The following is a 20,358-nucleotide window of genomic DNA, read 5'->3' on the forward strand; positions in this document are numbered from 1 at the left end:
AATGTTCAATCTCATTAGGCCCACAGAAATCTAAATTTGAGATCAGGAATGTTAGGATAGAGTTAGATAGAAAGCCGCTTAGCCAAGACGCAGCACCCAGCTGGAGGCAGAGCTTGCCGTTCATACGGGATGGATAGTGCAGGGGTTTGCACACCGCGAGGTACCTGTCGTAGGACATCACTGCGAGGAGATAGCACTCTGCCGCTGCCAAGCAGCCGAAGAAATAGTACTGTGTAAAACATCCATTGGCTGAAATACGTCTGTCTCCAACCAGATAGCTAAGCAGCATCCTCGGCAAGATATTTGAGCTGTAGCAGACTTCCAAGCAGGCCAAATTGCCCAGGAAGAAGTACATTGGGGTGTGAAGGTGCCGATTGGCCACCATCAGCACAATGATGAAGATGTTTCCAGTTATGGTCGCGCTGTAGATTGACAGAAACATCAGGAAGAGAAGACAATCCAGTTTGGGGCCATTCCCAAATCCCAGGAGCATGAACTCTGTAACAACCGTTTTGTTTTTCCACTCTTGCTTTGTCATAACTTTTGTTCTAGTGACAAAACAGGAAATGTTAGCACCGATGAAGACCTTGACAGCTAAGACTCAAATAATGCACGTTTCCTCACAAAACAGAGAAGCAAAGAGGAAAAAAAGTCTGTGCATCATAAGACTTCTCACTTGTTTTCTATAAAGATTTCTCGCATACTAAGGGTCACATTGTTTTTACTCCACATTCTGAGAAAAGCACTTAAAACTGAAGTAGTGTCCGTGCTTTTTCTCTGGCACAAGATCTGACTGCTCAAATATTAGCAATGGAAATATGGCTATTTTAATATGTATTGATAAATACTATATAGTCACTATATATAAGTATGTGGCATGACCTTCAATGCAGACGTTTTTCTTATTTGAAGGAGGTTGAAAAAGAATCCAACTTCCACCAATGAAAATAAGTATGAAGAACATCTATACCACTCTTAGCATATGTTCGCCCTGCCCAAAAAATCCCAAACACACAGAAAACACTTTCCAGTTGTCTCACCTGTCAGACTTGTCAGTGGGTAGAAAGAAGGATTCCAGACTTAGAGTTTAATTCACCCTAAAACAGGCAGGATGAGTCATCTTGTAAAAGTACCCACCTCTTGCCACTGAAAAATCAGAGAAAATTTAGTTGCCAGATGCCTAATCCGAAGAATGCAGTTTAGGTAAATCCTACTGCTTGTCATAGTGCTCTTTGATTTTCCTCTCATATGTATTGAATCACCTCATTCTCTAGATATCCCTACAAATCCCATTTTCCAAAACTCTTGAGGCTTTGGCTGGTCTTTTCTGGATTAGTTTAGGACAAAAATATGAAATACATATTCAGTGTCTAAAACTGGACGTAATACTGTGGTTAAGGCCAGGCTAGTGAAGAAAATGAACAGAAAATCTACTTTTTCTTCTGTATAGACTCTCATCAGTTCTGTTTTAACCCAGATGTGCATGGAGTTGGGCGAGATATTAACAATGCATTAATGGGGCACATTCTTCAAGCCCATGCACCTGGCAACACACATTCCAGCCGTGACCCTTCACAGACTGCGGGGGACAGTCTTCAGCCCACAGTTTCCCTAAGCACATCCTCCATTACAAATACAACTTTGGGTTGGTTTTTTTTTTTTCCAACATACTCCAGCACCCATTTGAACCATCTTCAGTCTCTCTTCCCAGATGCAGCACCCATTTGAACCATCTTCAGTGGGAATAATGCCACCTAACTGAAAACATCTGCATCTAAGGCACTCTACCTCACTCTCCTCTTATGGTCTACAGAGAGAAGAAAGAGCTTTGCACTGTAATCCATCCAATATGTTTTATATATCTACTTTGTATGAGCTAAATAATCTAAGGAAATTACCTATTTCTTTCCATTGACAACAGGACGAGTTTAGACAATAACTCAGAACTCAACTTCCGTTGTGCAGATTGCACCTCCTTTCTGATGCTGCTCACCACATTTAGGGACTATAGGGTGGTGACCAGACACTACAACAGTGAAGACCTGTAGGAACACCCACCCAATAACGTACACCCAGACCACTTCTGATAGCATCACTTGATAAGACTTACACATTTCTTTTCACAGAACTAATTTAAAATTTCCCTTTAAAACCTTATTCATTCAAACGCCCAATTTTAGGCTGATTTGCCAACATCTGACAACTGAAAATATTGGAAGTGTGTCCTCTTTCTGCATCAATCAACAAACCTTTCAGACCAACGCTCTTTCTTACCTGAAACCACAGGAATATTGAAACACAATTAAAAAATCTTTCACTTCTCAAGCTTTTGTATCCATTTTCTTTAAGAGGTTGATTTTCTCATGGGGAAAAAAACAACCCCCTAACAAACCACCAAAATTAAATCTCTTTGATTTGCAAATACTCCTCTGCCCCCACCCACCCCTTAATTTCTATATTTTCTTTTCTTTTTTTCTTTTTTTTCCTCAGTGAGCTGAGTATGCCATCTCTTCTCTTCCATTCTGTCAGGTAGAGAGCATTCCTCCCTTAACCTCACTCCTTAAAAACTTTTCCAGAGCTGAGACTAGTGAATCACCCCAGGGTATAATCAAGCAAACAAAAGCCTTGGAGAGGTTGTTGTCATCAATGTCATATGCACATAAATAACCATTCTTTTCCTATACACTCTATTGGAATTAGCATTTTTTTTAGCCTACATTTTTATTATTTTTGGGTCTGGATGGAATTATATTGATAGATAGGGTGACAACTGTGTGAAAGATTACTATGATGATCATCGTTGCTATCAAGTCAACACTGTTCTACAGATGTCTTGAAGTCTTGAAGCTGTCCTGAAGACAGCTACCCAAGTGCCAGCTTTTCCAGTCATCCTTTGGAGAAACTGCTCAATCATCTTTTTCTGCAGGATTGTTCCTAGCTGTGGTATCACAAATAAGTGAGATGATTGTTCCAGATCCTGGCTTTTAATCTCAACCTCCTAGCTTGCATTTAAGAAGGCTGGGTAGACTGTAATTTGTTAGTCAATGTTCAGACTGCTTCGTCTCCAAGGCAAGGCAGAAGCAGCTTGATGAATAAATATCTCTTGGCAAAGCACAACTTTGCATGAGCTTGGTGAGCCTCAAAAAGAAAAAACCCTTAAGAACATGGGTGAATTCAAAGACCGCATGAAAAAAGAGAAATCGCCAAAAAGCAACAGGGGAATTTTCATTATGCAAACACCACTAGATGGGAGTGTAGTCAAAACAATTTGAAATATTAATTCCTATTACAGTGACTTTGGCCTGTGCAGGTGCAGAGCTGATTTTAGTTGAACTGCAGAGACTGAATGTCATCCATTTTGACTGCTAACATGAGATGAAATAAATCTGTCTCAAAACCACAATCTCTGCTTGTTGACTTTCACATGGGATATCCTTAGTTTCCCACCAAGTAGTGGCTCTGACAGTTCCATGATGGTTCAACCAAATGGTCTCAGCTTGTCGTGGTCGCTGTGTGTGGGTGTCACCTAGAGGATTTAGTTTGGAGGGCAAGGTACATAAGAAGAAAAATCTGTTCTTGGTGTCAGAATGCCTTCATATAATAAATTCACACATTATTAATTTGTACCTAGCCTCAGGTTGTTATTTACAAACTCTATATAGAAAGTGGAAAGAAAATATGTCTTTCACTCTGGAGTGCTGGTCCGTGTTATAACCTCACAGAACACCTATTTCCATGTTCCTCTTCTTTTTGGAGCTTTGCTTCAGGCCTTCCTGTGAGGGAACTCAGGTTATGTTGACACAACAGTTCTCATTACCTGCTTCAGATCAGGGCTCTTAACTGTGGAAAGCACCAGTTGTGCTTTGGCCCAGCAGAGGTGGTGCTCCGAAATGCTACTGCACGCCCTCATGCCTGCATCACGAGTGCCTGCGTCAAAGGCATGTTGTAAGGACACCATTCCAGTGGGATGTGACACAGTCCCCTCTTATTTGCTGTAACAGTTACCCAGCTCACAGTATGTTCATGACATATCTAGATGCCTCTGGAAAATAGAGTATAATTGGAAATAATATGTGTGGGGCATAGGAAAAGCAAAATTTATTAGTTTTTAATAATTTTCAGTGCAGTATTAACATATTATAAAGTTTAATTAAGAATGTTATTGGAAAGGCTCTACCCAATCAATAAATTATTTAAAATTTCCCTTAGCAAGACTATCGAAGGAGATTTTCTATCCGTACTCAAGGGCATATAATGAGTCACAAGGGACTTCTGAGTTCGTCTTGGCTCCAGTATGAATGGAGATTTATTAAAGGCAAAGCAAGCACTTGGGATGATCAAGCTCTTGTCTTTCATATGAAGATGATGAAAAGAGAAGACAGCCCGCAGAATCCGTGCTGCATGCCACAGCGTGATGTGGGCAGGTGTCTGAAAGACCCCAGTCTGTAACTGGCTACCACGGAGGTAAGCCTGACAAAGGAGAGTGTGTGGACTTGGGAAGAGAGCGGATGAAGAACTGATAAAAAGATTCATCTTTGACTTTGTTTTTCTGCCAGTGGTAATAATTGCCGATGTACTAAACTGTAAGGCTCATCAGTTACTGACATGATTTTATTATGCCAGTCACAGCTTTATCCGAATGTCCCAGTATTTTTTTAGGTGATAAGACATTGAAGAAACTGCATAGGCAGTCCCTTCCAAGCCTGAAATTTCCCTATCTTGTAAATCAACTGGGTCACCCAAGAAGCAGAATATAAGAAAACTTGTGTGAAGGTTGTCTGGTTGCAGAAACTGATCTGATGCGACTGCAAGCTAATGCCATAGTTTAGGTGTAGGTAGTTTTGGACACCTTTTCCCATGTTGGTGTAGGCAGGTGATCTGCAAAGGAGCATATATAAAAACCCTACATCCAAAGCACAAAAATGAAGAATTAGGGTATGCCTCTACAAGGCAGGGAAACCAGCCTGGACATAGAGCCTAAAAATGGCATCTAATCATCCATACTTAGGAAAGAAGAAAACTGTCTTGTCCCTGAGACATACCAACAGTGATTGAAATGGAGACAATTCGGTTTTTCTCATAGAAAATATTGCTGAAATGCTGTAAGAGTTGGAATTTTAAATAAGTTATCATGACATAGAGATTGGATCCAAGAATTAATTTGAACAGTGTATCTTTGCAGCCACGCACAGAAAACTTGTTTTAAATTTTTATATTGCATTTTAGTATTTGCTTTCCCCAAGATACAGTGTGATGTCAGATACAGAAAAGCAAACCCAAACCTACATTCCAGAATTCATCCTTCTGGGATTTGGCGATTTACCTGACCTGCAGGTTCCTCTCTTCCTGGTGATCTACATGGTGACAATGATAGGGAACATTCTCATCCTCCTGTTGGTGGTGGCTAACCAGCATCTCCACACCGCAATGTACGTCTTCCTCAGTAAATTGTCCTGCTGGGAGATGTGCTGCAGCTCCACCACCCTGCCCAAGCTGCTGGCCAGCTTCCTGCCAGGTGACAGAAGTATTTCCTACAGCAGCTGCATGACACAGTTCTTCATGTTTGCTTTTCTAGTTGGGGTGGAGTGCTATCTCCTGGCAGTGATGTCTTACGATCGATACTCAGCAGTATGCAAACCTTTACGCTCCGTCACCGTAATGAATCGTAAACTTTGTGTAGCACTAGCTACAGGGGCCTGGGTAAGTGGTTTTATAATCAGCTTTGTCATTACAATGTGGATGTCACAAATGGTGTACTGCGGTCGCAGTGAGATTGACCATTTCTTCTGTGATTTCACCCCTGTGATAAACTGCTCCTGCAGTGACACATTTCTGATAGAAGCTGTAACGTCTTTGATGTCTGCCACATGTACTATGCTGCCCTTTCTTTTCACTGTAGCATCCTATATTTTAATCATCATCAACATCCTGAGAATCCCTTTAGCTACGGGGAGGAAAAAGACCTTTTCCACATGCTACGCTCATCTCTTTGTGGTCACTATTTTCTATACAACACATCCTTGTCTATATGTTACCAAAAACTTACAACCTCACAGCTGTTAACAAGTTGTTCTCTGTCTTCTACACTGTAGTGACACCCATGGTGAATCCGGTTATCTACACGTTAAGAAACAAAGAGGTCAGAAGAGCCCTAAGGAAAGTAGTCCAGGCATTTATATAAATGACATATCAAGAACCAGGCTTTGTGGGGCTGTTGGTTTTTTGGACCAGACTATAGAAATATAAAGCATCAGAGGTGATTTCCACAGCAAGTGTATGTTCACTGATGTAGCAACTTGCCTAGTCACCAGTGGAGCTGGGTGATTGTTTGGGGAAAATGATAAGTTTTTTTGGACTTCCTCAAAAAAACCCCAAACCCCTGTAGAACCAAAAGGTAAGCACACCCCAAAATAATCTTGATTAAAATCAAACCAACTTTGTCGTGTTTTCATATTATTACAGTCACTTAGAAATTAAAAGCCACAAGAAGAAAAAAGTGTGTCTTATGGCTACAGACACACGGGGCACAGAATGGCCCGATGTGTTGACATGGGTATGGCTACATGGGACACAGAAGAGGACCCTGGCCCTGCGCCATGTGTTGTGGCAGGATTCAGCTGCCCAAGAGCTACTGTGTCCTTTACGTGCTGTGGGTATGCTCCTCTGGACTGTGCCTACTACGAGAGGACCCTGGCCATGCCCCATGTGTTGTGGCGGGATTCAGCTGCCCAAGAGATATTGTGTCCTTTAAGTGCTGTGGGCATGCTCCTCTGGACTGTGCCTACTACTGCTCTGGAAGCATGGAAGTGTCTCCTAGGCTACAGGTCATTTCTGTACACCTTGTTAAGACATCACGGATGTCCCACTGCTTCTCCTCTGTCATGGGATGCTTGTGATCTGCCTGCCCATCCCAGAAGGAGCTTGTGGCAGGGCAGGTGAGAGCTAGGCTGCACAGGAAGCCCAGAACTCGGGTACAGCTTCCTTAGAAGCCACCTTTAGCAGTGTGGATGTTGGCAACGCTTCCTTTGGGACAAAGATGATAAAGAAATCTGTACCGCTATAGTGACTCTACAGAGAGGAATCTGAAAATTAAATGTTGATGTCTGTTTTCATGGCAGTGGCTAGGGCTACCTATGGAGCTTATGGAAAGAAAAGGGCTTTGCCAAGCAGGGAGCATTATTCTCACCTGAAGATTGATGGTATGAATTAGACTTTCAGGCATCGCTCACATGTCTAAAGTGACGTGACATGAATCTTTGCTCACTATGAGAGTACAACATGGGTCGAACCTCACCTAAATTTGACAGCTAAAAGTTTGTAATACAATCTGTGGCAGGAGTTTTGGCTTGCTTGTGGACGGAGGTAGGCAACTCCTCATTCTAACCCCATTGGTAGTGCCACTGTCCTTTCACCAATTATTTAGGGATCAGGAGGAAGCTGATCACTACAGGTGCCAGTGGTGGCCAGCTTTTCTGCTAAGCTTAGGCACCTGAGTACCAAAAGCAGTGCTGATGCTGGGAATGTGGGGTTCCTTAGAAGTAAGTGGAAAGCCACAAATACCTTTTCTATGTGTGATTTATCTTGTTCCTAGATATGTTACTCAGGATGGGCAAGTCACTCTCTGGAGGTGCTTATTTCTTTCCAATGGCTGTAGAAATATCCTAGGTATGAGTCAAACTTAGGAGACCACAGGTCAGCTTTCTTATGTGTGGTAAAATTAGTATGAAAAATATGTATCTAAACCAAATTTTCTTCTATATTCCTTTTAAATCACCATTCTTTTGAACTGTGTTGGGGTTACATGTCTGGGTTTTGGTAGCAGAGGCTGCAGGGGAACCTTTGTGAGGAGGGTCTGGGGTCTGTCCTGTGTTCCACAATGGATACACTGTAGGATACAGCTGAGCCCATAAGCCAAGACGGTGGCACCTCTATGAAAGGATATTCTAGAAAGGGTAGAAAATGCCAGGCAGAGGGAAGAGACATGAACAAAAAGGGTGAAAGAGAGCAGAAGGAACACCAAGGCCAGAGGAGGAGGAGGTGCTTCATGGTGCCTGACCAAATATTCCCTGCAGCCTATGGAGGACTCACATGAGAGCAGATGGATATTTCTGAAGGAACTGCAGCCTGTGGAGGACCCAGAGAAAAGTGAGAGGGAAGGGCGATGTACTGACCTAGCCTCCAGGACCCCCAGTACTTCTTGCAGTGGGAAGTAGAAGAGTCTGGACTGAAAGACTGAAGTTGAGCCTGGGAAAGTGGGGAGAAAATAGTGTGTTTAATGCTTATCTGTGTTTCTCACTACCTGAATCTATTTTAACTAGCAATAAGTTAATTTTCCCTGACTTGAGTCTGTTTTACACAGTGTTAATTGATAAGCCATCTCTCTCTATTTATCTCAACCCATGGGCTTTCTCATGTTATTTTCTCCCCCTCCCATCTCATTGAGGGAGGGGAAGTGAGCAAGTGGCTGGGTGGGAGTTTGGTCCCTTAGCCCACTGCGGTAATATTACTCACCGCTTACTGTGTCACCTAATAATCCTTCCTCCAAGCCCAGCACGCTGTTGTTTCTAATAACCACTCGGCAGAAAAGGTGCCCATTCTGCCCCCCTTAGCTGCTGCTACCCTATGCTGCCAACTGTGCACTACAACCACGCCTTTCCCAGACCTCACTGCCCTTCTTCATTTCACATTTTACACTGTAACAGTCTTATCCTTCCTTCCTAATAGTTCCCACTGTATACCTAAAGCAGTGCGAAATATACCATCCACTGTGTTGTTTTTCTATGTCAACAGGCTGAAACCAGGGTTCACAAGACCCAGCTTTATATCTAAACCTTCATCATCTGCTCTGTGCTGGTTCCCTGGGCTTCCTTTATGACCACTGGTGAGAAACAGTCTTCTCTGGTCTGTTCTGATGATGCACACACGACAACCAGTATGAGGGTATTAGAGACCAGTTTGCCCTGCCGGTCCCAAGGGAGTTGCAAAGAGCGTATGCGTCAGAAGGTTCAAGAAAAAAGTGTCCTTTCTGATGGGCCTTACAAGTTTGTCAACAAGGCAGGTGTAGAGTCCTCAGGGCAAGCTGGCTGTCAGGAAGTCAAGGGAGGGGTGTTGCTGGAGGATATTCAGGTGTCAGATGCCTGCCATTTTCTGGCGCATCATGGATTAAAAAATCCCTGCGGATGACCACAGCTTTATTTCTTGTATTGTCAGGATACGATTCCAGGATTAGCACTGATTATACTTTTTGAACTCTGGTTTTATTTACTTTTGTCTGTGTGTCCTTAGCTACATTTTCAACAATTGAAAACAATGATGCGCTGCTCTGTATAAGGACTTAATCCCGTAATTATAGGTATAAACCAAGAACTGCTGTACAGGCTGGCGCTTGACACATAGCCAGGAGCACCAGAGATTTCAAACTGGGTTGAAATGTCTTCACTGAATTGTCTTTACATTCTGACTTATCTCAGTTAAGGCATCTCTAGCATCTGCAAAAAGCGCATCCCAAAGGTTGGTGGAACTAGGCCCAAAGATACTGCAGCCAGACATTTCGCTCTGCTTTTAGAAAACGACAGAGCAACTGTAGTTTATGAGCACCCACATCATGAGTACGTGTGCATTTTATTGTTAAACCAACTGTCTTCAGCAGAGAGGAATTCATACTTTGATCCCTGACACATAAAACCTTTAAAATGACCCTTTGACAGAATCATTACCATTGAACATCCCACTGGGACTTGTAGAAGACTGATGGCAGCTCAGTGAAAGGCAGTGGGTGAGCTGGATGAGTATTGCAGAGGTGGAGGAGATGGGAGTGGCAATATTTCAGGGAATTGCTCAAGGCTTTGGGGTAGGATATGACACTGACCGTGGGAACTTGGGCATCCACTGAACAGAGCTGGATGGCAGGAATGGGACAGCTGGGACCTCCGGGCTGTCATGACCAGGGAGAAGATGCTCTTCGTGGCTGAAGAGCACTATCTGGAAAGCTTGGGGAACAAACTGCAGAGAGTGGCAGCTCAGGGGCTGCGGTCTGTGAGGCCCCACTGAAGCAGTGGGGCTGGTGGGGTGGGGATCTGCTCTGGGGCAGGAGGGGCTCTGTGTGGAGGAGAAGCTGGGTACCATCTCTATGTGGCTGGACTACCGGGGTCCCACAGGCTTAGCCAGAGGGGTTTTGGGAAAAGTGGGGGCTGTGTTTCAGGACTGAGCAGCGGTGCTTGAGCCTGGGGAGCACAGGGGAGGAGGGCAGCTCCGGGGCTGGGATAGCAGTGATGGCCAGACTGGTGCACCTTTGCCCAGGTGTCTTTGCTGTGTGGCTGCTGCAGCCTCCCAGGAGCCTGGGTGTCTCCTCTGGGTGCCCCACATTGACCAGGAAGAAGCCTGCAGCAGGTGAGGCCTGAAAAGGTCCTGCTGTGGGTCAGCAACTGGCCCCTTTCTTTGCCAGGACACATCAAAGGGTGAAAGCACTTCTTCCTTCCTTTGTTTTCCTGTAACCAAGCTTTGGTTTTCTGCTCTGATCAGCCTCCTGGCAGGGCCACTGAGACTTCCCACAGCAGCTGCATCTCTAACAGCCTCAGCAGGCCCCATTAAAACTCCAGGGAACTTCACTCTTGTGACCACCCTTCGCACTGCGTAATTTTTACCCAAGGGCTTGATAGCCTGAGCAAACTGTAACAAGCTTTCCTTGCTGCTAATTCTCTGTACAGTCATTAGCTGGCTAATAGGCGAAATAGTCTTTGAGAAGTTTTGCTAGACTTAAAGTTTTTAATGAGAGTATGATGCAACAGGAAATTTCTTGTTTCTTATTCAAGCCTAATGATTTAAATTAATACGCTACAGATGAACTCAATAAACATCATTTTCTAATAGGGGCTGATGCTGTCAAAGAAAACCAAACATTCTCTTTGTGGTCAAGCATCTTGCGGACTGTGTGCCTTCATCTGTTTATCTCGGGGGTCATGAAGGGCAAACCTGTCCATGATAAAATTGGCGCTCTCGCCGTCTTCAGAAACAACACTGCACTGCAAGTCCAGTGACAGCTCCAATTCCCTCTGGTGCTGTTCTTGTAAAATTAACTGCACACACTGTTAGGATGAAAAAACCACTTATGTACCAAAAATCATTGCATATAACTATTCAAAAAATAAATAACACTTTATAACATTTTGAAGGTGGGGTTTAAAATTCTTTTACTTGAATATAAGATACATCAGCACAACCAACCCTGGCTGCGTTGCTAGACAGGCATATGATCAGAAGACATACAGGAGAGATGATCAAAGGCGGGGATTAGTGATGGTACTTGTGCGAAGATTAAACACACAAATATCAGGTAGCTGGTGGAAAAAAATATTTGATAGATTAACAGGCAGGCAAATAAACATTTATATAAATGGAGATGTGGATAGTGAGGAATATGTCCATATTTCAGGCAATTTTAGAAAAACATTTTAGGAAATTAAATTAATGGAATAATATTCAGGAAAAATAGCGATGTTTACTAGGTGGTATATTTTTTAGTTTCCAAACAACTTTTCCTTTAGAAATAGATCAGTATATACTTCTAAAATAAAACATTGATTTTAAGACATTAAGCAGATATGAAGAAGCTAAAACATTTTGCTTCAGGATAAGTGACAGCAACTAACCATAGCTCAAAATTAAATTAGGGAATGATCTGACTTGTCAAGAAACACAAGGAGAAGGTGGATAGACTAGATAACCATTTATGGTCACTGTCGTGCTCCTTTCTCTAGCCCATAGGAGGCAACTTTTTTGAGCTTGCACTATAGCTAGTGGGGAAAAGGAGATTTTCACGTTATTTCCAGGAGAGCTGAATTATGTTTTCCTTCCTGCGTTCTTCCTCTGACCTGAGGGTGAATATAAGCTGTAAAGGACTTGGCTGAAACGGGAGGAGAATTCAGTGGGATGAGTTTAGTTCCTTTTGTTTTGAGGACAAGACTGTATCAACAAGAACAAGCAACCGGTAGTTTTACTTTTTTCTGAAATTCTTAGCATGTTACTTCAGAAAGTGTCTGTGCCTCAGAAGGAAGGCCTCCATGCTTTCCTAAGGAATAATCTGTACTAAGCTGGTCTGTAGGAAACTCACTGCAAGATCAGATCACAGGTATAATATGTGAAGTTACAGAATTATCCCTCTAGAAGACGACTTCTCCGACCTAACTCTTAGCTGCTTACAAGCTAGAAGCTTGGTCCTGGCTCAGCACTCAGGATCCGTCTGTAGTTGATGGAGGATAAGCATACCTGCAGCTTACCTCCTCTCATCCTCCGGCAGGCGTCATGCACAACGGATGGATCTTCCTCAAAGACAATTTAAAAACATTTCTCAGACCTTCATGTAACATACACAGGGAGAAGTAAAATGATATTTTTACGGTGAAATCAGTCACCAGAACTTCAATTGTGATCAACAGAGACAGGAACTTTTGGAAGACAACTCAGCTGATCGCTCTTTGTCTGCTGCGTCAGGATGAAATCAGACGTGACCTAGATTTGCCTGCCTTCCTCTATATAGGGATTTATAGTGGGTGCCTCGATTAAATTTGATACAGAAGTTCATAGTTCCTACAAAGATAAATGCCTCTGCCTCAGGGAGTGGTCCCTCGCTTTCAGGAGTATAGTCACTCACATTTAGTGGTGGTGGTGGCTAGCAGGCTGATGTGTGCTTGTGCTGACACTGCATAGCTCTCGCACCAAGTGTCCTCTTGGCTCTGCGTGATGTTCCTGCCTGTCTCAGACGTAATGCTTCTTTGTTTTCCTGGGTGTTGCTGTTCCATTAAAAGTGCCCGAAATAGAATGAGCGGTGGAACGCAGCTTTTCAGAGTAATGATTTTGTATATACTGTGATGCTGGGGGTATGTGTTTCATTCACAGGGTTATAGGAGGGGGCTGAGTGCAGGTGTTGGAAAGCAAAAAAGATTAAATACTTCTGGAAGACTATTTGGGGAAAGGAGACAAATTTTGCCTTCGCCCGAAGTCCAGGCCTGATCTCTAGATTCCTTTTATAGACAGCACCTCTGGAAAGCGATTGCTTCACCTTTGGAGGTGTTCATTCCCCATGACTATAGACGAAATGAATAAAGAATTGAACAGCTCTGCTGGAAACATCTGATATTTGATGTGGTGACCTAGGCAAGTCGTTTCATCAGGCTAGTGTCAGTGCAAAAATGATCAATCACAGGGATGAAATCTCAAAGGAAATGGTTACGTCCATCAGGACAGTGGATGTCATTGGTACCATTATACTTAAAAGTAACCCAGACATCCCAGTGCTCCTTACAAGGGGAGCACGATCTTACCTTTGGTAAGTGTTGTATAGTGGGGAGTTTTACTTAGGGCTGAGTGATGGCTATTAGGCATCGATGAAGTACATCGCGGCTGTCAGAACACAAAACCAGTAAAAATGCACAATGCAGCTGATCGCAGAAATGGTTACAGAAATGGTGATCTAAGCAGATAGGCAGGATGGTGGAGGATGTCATGGTTTAAGCCCAGCCAGCAATGAAAGAGCAGGCGGCAGCTCGCTCACTCTCCCTCCCAGTGGGATGTGGAGGAGAAAATATAGGGTAAAGTTTGTGGCCTGAGGCAAGGACAGGGAGGGATCACACCCCCGTTATGGTTATGGGCAAAACAGACTCGACGTGGGGAAGAAAAATCAATTTTAATCAGTTACCAATCAAATCAGAATAGGATGATGCAAGACAAACCAAAATGGATCTTAAAAACATTCCCCCCATCCCTCCCTTCTTACCAGGCTACCTCCTCCCCTCCAGTGGCACAGAGGGACAAGGAATGGGGGTTTCCCCAGTCAGTTCACCACACATTGTCTCTCCTGCTCCTTCCTCCTCAGCGGGAGAACTCTCCACATTCTTCTGCTGGTGCCATGTGGGATCCCTCCCACCGGACATGGTCCTCCATGGACCTCCCTGGCATGACATCTTCCAACGGGGGCAGTTTTCTTCACCAACTGCTCTGGCGTGGGTCCCTTCCATGGGGTACAGTCCCCCAGGAGCTGACTGCTCCAGTGTGGGCTTGCCACAGGGATTCTTTGGGCACAACCGCCTGCTCCAGCGTGGGCCCTCTCTGGGCTGCAGGGGGGTGTCTGCTCCCCATGACCCCCCATGGCTGCAGGGCACAGCCTGTTCTCTCACATCACTTGTTTATCCTGGGTTTTGTTTCTTTCTCTGTTTATTGTTTTCCTCTTCATAACTTTTTTAACGAATCGTTACACTGTTCTTGTCTCAACCCGTGGGCTTTCTCGCTTTTTCCCTTTCAATTCTCTCCCCCATCCCACTGTGGGGGATGAGAGGGGAAAGGGGTGAGAGTGGCAGTGTGGTGCGTGGTTATTGACTGGAATTAAACCATGAAACTGTTTTAAACTGAGCAAGTCATTTCTTACTTTGGGGAAGAGATCTTTGTTCTGAGAGGAAAACAAAAATCAGATCAAGCCAAGACTTGAATCCTTTCTCCCCCATCAGTGGGAAGGACACTTTTAGAAGAGACAGTTCCTCCCCTTCATTCATAACGTATACATCAAGTAAAAAAGGCCAGTCATTGTATGGATTTAACAGGAAAAAATTGCTAAAATAGCACAGATCTTTTTGAAGGGCATTCCACTTCATTCATAAATTCCATTTAATATTTTTTTTTTCTTTTGCTAGGGAAACACTTCTGCAGCTACAAGGACTCCATCACCTGGATGGAGAAAATATGGCCATCTGCTTCCTAAGTAACCACGTGTCAATGCATCTCCTCAGGCTTTGCTTGACTTCCTGATTCCTCAAGCTGTAGAAAATGGGGTTGAGCATGGCTGTGACAACGATGTAAGACAGGGAAGTCATTTTCCCCATGTTGGACAAGAGGCTGGACTTGGGTTGCAGGTGAGTGATGCCAGTTGTACTGTAGAAAGGGTCACTACCACTGGGTGAGCTGCACAGGTGGAAAAGGCCCTCCTCTGGCCCACAGCTGAGGGTATCTGAAGAGCAGCATGGATAATGTGAAGGTAAGAGGTGGCTATCAGAAAAAGGGGAATCATCACTATTATGACAATAGCAGTACAAGTCAGTAGTTCAAACAAGGCTGTGTCTGCACACACCAGCTGCAACACCGCAGAAACGTCACAAAAGAAATGATTGACCATGTTTCTGCCACAGAAGGGCAGGGTAAACAGCCACGTGGTAAAGCCTAGAGCCATGGGGACACCAGACAGCCAAGACCCAACAGCCATCTTGAAGCAGCGATCCCTATTTTTCATTCCCAAGTCTCTACCTCCTGTCCCTCGGAGCGGTGGGTGGTTGCAGTCAGTTCATAACTGTTTGCCTCTGCTGCCCATTCCTCCTCACACTTTTCAGCTGCTCCAGTGTGGATCCTCCCAGGGGACTGCAGCCTTCCAGGATAAACCTGATCTAGTCTGGCCTCTCCCCATGTTGCATTTCTTTTGGGGAACAGTCCACTTTGGTGACTGAGGTTGGGCAGACGTGTCCCTGACAGGTCAGGGTTTGCAGCCATGCAACCCAGTTTTTGCTTGTGGTGCTGCTTCGTCATCGAACAATTTTCTGGGCCTGGCAAGGCTTGCTTCCACTCTAATAAATACAAAATCTGTGTTACTTTAACAGCAAGCATAACCCTAATATGAATTTTGCCCTGCTCTATGTCTACATTTCTTGAAGTACAACTGTTACAGGTTTTGTCAGTTTGTCACCAAAAAAAAAAAAATACCCTTCAGTTTCCTTTCATATTGAGATGATTTTGGTTTCTTTTGCAATAGCTCAGAACAGTTGCTCTGCCATCCTCCCCTGAGCCTCAAGGGCTCCTATCCTCCGCTTGCCTCTTCAGAGCATTCCTTCAGTCTGTGGTGCGTGTGTGTGCATGTTCATGCGTGGGTGGGGGTTTTTTGGTTGGTCGCACAGGTATATTCCGTAAAGCATCTGGCTGGCAGTTTGCATGACGGAACCGCATGACATAATTAAGAATTATTAGTTTTCAAATATTCTTGCTCTGTCTGAGCATGCAGAGATGCACTTATGAAAGCCAAAGATAAACTGGAATTGTATCTGGCCAGGGATGTCAAAGACGGACTGAAGGGCTTCTGTAAGTACGTAGGTGACAAAAGGCAGACCAGGGAAGATGTGGGCCCATTGCTGAATGAGTTGGGGGACCTGGTGATACAGAACGTAGAAAAGGCTGATGTACTGAATGCAGCCTTCAGGTATCCCAGGCCCTAGAGTTCAGGGGGAGAGTCTGGCACAAGGATGACGTATCCTCGGTGAAGATCAGGTCAGGGAATACGAGACGCAAGGATGACGTATCCTCGGTGAAAGAAGATCAGGTCAGGGAATACGAGACATACGTAAGTCCATGAACTCTGATGGGATGCTCCTGTGGGTACTGAGGGAGTTGGCTGGTGTCACTGTGAAACCACTCTCAACAATCTTTGATTGGGAGAGATGCCTGAGAACGGGATGAAAGCAGATGTCACTCTTGTCTTTGAAGAGGGCAACAAGGAGGACCCAGAGAGCTACAGGCTGGTCAGGTGATGGAGCAGCTAATCACGTGAACCATTTCCAGGCACATGAAGAACCTGAATGTGATCTTCAGGAGTAGTCAGCATAGCTTCACCAAGGGGAAATCATGCTTCACGACCTAATCACATTTTGTGATGAAAAGACTGGCTTGGTAGATGGAAAGCAGACAGATATGCCCTTCTTTGCCCTTGCTGCAAGGAACGTGAATGGTATTTTGGGCGCTCTAATTTTTTGTTAACAGGGGATTTTGGCAATAAGAAACACATACAAGGGGAAATAAAAAGAAAAGCATGGGGTAGAATGATGAAATATTTTAGTGCAGTGTGGATTAGGCAAGTAGTAAGGCTTGAGTAGGCTATAGAAATGAAACAATGTGTAAATGGGATGGTCAGCGGATATTTTGATGGATCAGATAATGTTGGACCTAAGGACAACACAGATGGTACGGAATAAGGGGTGGAGATTGTACTGTGTCTGACTGGGATGGAGTCAACTTTCTTCATAGCAGCCCGTATGGTGTGCGCTTTGCCTTTGTAGCATAAACGGTGTTGATAAAACACCAATATTTTGGCTGTTGCTGAACAGTGCCTGTAAAGTGTCAAGTCTTCCTCTCCGGTCCCACCCCCAACAAAGACCAGTAGGCTGGGGGTAGGGAATAGGCTGGGAGGGGACACACCCAGGACAGCGGACACAAACTGCCCAAGGGGATATTCATAGAATCATACATGTTAAATTAAAGCCTTGTGCTTGTATAAACATGTCTTCCATTGAAGCATATTCTCCCAAAGCTCCTGTCTGTGGTGTTATGCTGGCATGGAGCCTGAATTCATCTCATCCCACGCTCCCTAACACTTTGGTTCTCATGTGGATAGTGTGAATTTCTCCCCGGAACACAGTGGATAGTCATGGGCCATTAGACAACTGGCAAAGTCAGTGTAGACATAACTTATATGGTGAAACAATTAAACACCTTTGTAAGGATATGTGGAAGGACAGTGCCTGCTCCTTGGGGGCATCTGGTCTTTTTCGATGAGACAAGGGATGATAAGAAAGGGAGGAAGGAATGAACAAGAACTTACAGGGACACAAATCTGACCAACAAATGATAAGGGAGATGGTAAGGAGAACCAAGCCTGGTCAATCAGTGACTCAGTGAAGGGGAAACGGGGAGGAACAAAGGAAAGGTAGACAGAAAATCCTATACAATGTGCTGGTCACATGTAGAACAGGGCCAGTGGGTGCACTTGTCTAGCTGAGCCCTGCGCCTCATCTCCGCTGCCTGTCCCACCCTCTTATGGCTTCTTATTACATATTTTCTCAGCTACGGGTGGGATCTGCGTGTATGTGAGTGAAAATTGCTACCGATTACTGGAGACAGGCTGGGGGTGGGGATGCCCTGCAGCCTGAGGTGTCAGCTACTGCAGTGTGCAGGGTCGTGGAAGGAGAACAACCAAAACCGTCTCACTATTAGAGTGGTATGTAGGGCAGTCAAATCGCTGGATTGCTCCCACATTTTGTGAGGGCAGCTGTTTTGCTTCAGAAAAGATACCAAGAGCCCTGGCTGTGACTCCAGACTCTCCTAGCTCAGACAAGAAAGGAAGTGCACAGGGGGCAGAAACAGGGACAGGCGAGCTAGAAGGAATGTGCAGCGTGCAGGGATGGAGTGAGGAAAGCCAACGCTCAGTTGGAGCTGGAATAAGCAAAGTATTGGAAGGGCAAGAAGAGTTTCTAGAGGTACACTGACAGCAAAAGGAAGGCTAAGGAAAACGTAAGTCCGCTGGTCAATGGGCAGCAGATCTTGTGACCTAGGACACTGAAAAGTCTGGGGTATGTAATGCTTTTTTTGCCTCACATTTCACTGATAAGGTCTGCCTTCAGGATTCCCAGTTCCTTAAGCCTATTAGCAGAGTATGTGGGGAGTGAAGCAGCATGAGCAGGATAAGAAGACACGGTCAGAGCACTTAGGTCAATGTACATATAAAAACTCATGAAACTGGATGGGAAGCACCCAAGGGTGTTGAAGGAACTGGTGGAGGCCCCTGCAAGTTCACTCTTGTCTTTGAGACGTCATGGTGACCACAGGAGATCCTGAAGCCTGGAAAGAGAAAAAAGTCACACCCCTCTTCAGGGAGGGCAAGAAGGAAGAGCTGAGGATCTACAGTCTCACCTCAGTACCTGGGAAGGTGATGGAATAAAATATTCTCCTGGTAGCCATTCTGAGGTACATGAAGGACAAGAAGGTGGTTGGGAACATCCAGCATGAATACAACAAGGGCAAATCAGGCCTGATCAATCTGACTGTTTTCTATGATAACTGTCTGGATAGACATGGGAGGGCAGTGGATGTTGTGTACCTTGATTTGAGCAAGGCCTTCAGTACAGTCTCCTACAGACTCCTTAGATCTAAATTTGGAAGATATGCACTGGGCAACTAGATAATAATGACAGTGGTCAGGATGACCAGACTCGAATGGCTATGTGGTAAGAAGTCCTGCTAGCAGCTTGTTACTAGTGGTGTTCCTCAGGGGTCACTACTGCGGCCACTACAGTTTCATTTCTTTATTAACAATCTGAATGATGGAATGAGGCACACAACTCATGCCTCTATTTGCAGTAGAAATTTCAGCCCTAAACTCTGTGCACTGAGATGAGGATATTTGTGTTTGAATTATATTTTTTTGGGGGGGCGGGGGAGGCGGGCAGGGGGGAATGAGTGGGATTTTTTTGTTGTTGTTGTGGTTGTTATTATCATGTAGTGTCTGTGGGCTGCTTCATTTTTTCTCTTCTGTTTTCCCCTCTATGCATTATGCTCAGGGAACACTGTTCATTGCTCTGTAACTCACCATTGGTTCACAAATCTCATCTCAGGAGACTGATCAAAGCAATAGCAAATTTACTTCCCATGCGATGTTGTTGATATTTTGTACATTCTAGACATGATAGAAAGACTTTTTTTTTTTTTCCCCCTCTCTAACTAGGTCGTCAGAGATTTCTGGTAGAGTTTGCAAAGCTTCTTCCTTGCATCTTACCTGAATAACTATAAGCCCCTGAGAACTTGCAGTCATCCTTTTCATCACAGCTGCAGTATTAAGAAGCTCTCAGCTAGAAGAAAGCTAAGTAGATCCAGAAGAAAAAGGGAGAAAAGAAAATCTCAGTCTTTAAACTCCACATCTTTAAACTCCACAAAATAAGTTGTTTTATCCTCAGCTTTGCTTTCTGACTTACTATCAGAGAGCCCAACTACAGTGAGAAAAATGCTGATTGGAAGTGAGGTGAGGTTTGTGCAGACATATTATTTTTTTTTTTTAAAATGTAATTGTCATAGTTGGAAAAATAGGCAAGATTCAGCATGCAAAGTCTTTGTATATAAGCAAAAGTCTTAAAATTAAACAAAAAAAAAAGAAGATTGGGGCAACTATTTTCCTTTGACTGGCTGTGTTAAATCAACTTCATGGAGTGATGTCTTTCCACCGAGGGATATCAATCAGGATGGCTTTTGTGCCTAAAGGTGGCAAAAAATATGTAAGAAACTGAAACATTCATATTTCACAGAGAATTGCACCTATACCATTTCAAATGCAGGTGACTGACTAAAATTTTGATAGGTCTGTAACGCTATCAAATCTAATGTTTCCAATAGAGCTTGTTCAAAGATGAGACTAAAAGTATTTTTAGATCAATATGATCAGTTTTTTAGAGTGGACGTGTGTGCAAAGATTACCTTTAGGCTACATGCCCATGTTCTTTTATTATGAAATCAGTTTAGAAGCTTACTATTTTCATACTGAAATAATAAGCTAAAGAAGTATAGGAA

The 20,358-nt window shown here is 44.0% G+C and overlaps 3 protein-coding genes across 3 annotated transcripts in view; 1 reads left to right on the forward strand and 2 right to left on the reverse strand.

Annotated features, from left to right (window-relative positions):
• Positions 1–538, reverse strand: part of LOC104516984 (olfactory receptor 1020-like) — a 4,327-nt gene extending 3,789 nt beyond the window's left edge. The window contains exon 1 of the mRNA XM_010161509.1: positions 1–538. Coding sequence (XP_010159811.1) covers positions 1–538 — 538 coding nt within the window.
• Positions 539–5,253: 4,715 nt separating this feature from the next.
• LOC104516985 (olfactory receptor 11L1-like) lies at positions 5,254–6,181 on the forward strand. The gene is given in 2 exon segments (XM_010161510.1): positions 5,254–6,014; positions 6,016–6,181. Coding segments are annotated over 2 exon segments (927 nt in total).
• Positions 6,182–14,711: 8,530 nt separating this feature from the next.
• LOC104516986 (olfactory receptor 10A2-like) lies at positions 14,712–15,247 on the reverse strand. The gene is given in 2 exon segments (XM_010161511.1): positions 14,712–14,929; positions 14,932–15,247. Coding segments are annotated over 2 exon segments (534 nt in total).
• Positions 15,248–20,358: the final 5,111 nt, after the last annotated feature.

This window comes from Eurypyga helias, unplaced genomic scaffold (genome assembly GCF_000690775.1).
Source record: "Eurypyga helias isolate BGI_N326 unplaced genomic scaffold, ASM69077v1 scaffold10491, whole genome shotgun sequence".
Taxonomy (NCBI): Eukaryota; Metazoa; Chordata; class Aves; order Eurypygiformes; family Eurypygidae; genus Eurypyga; species Eurypyga helias.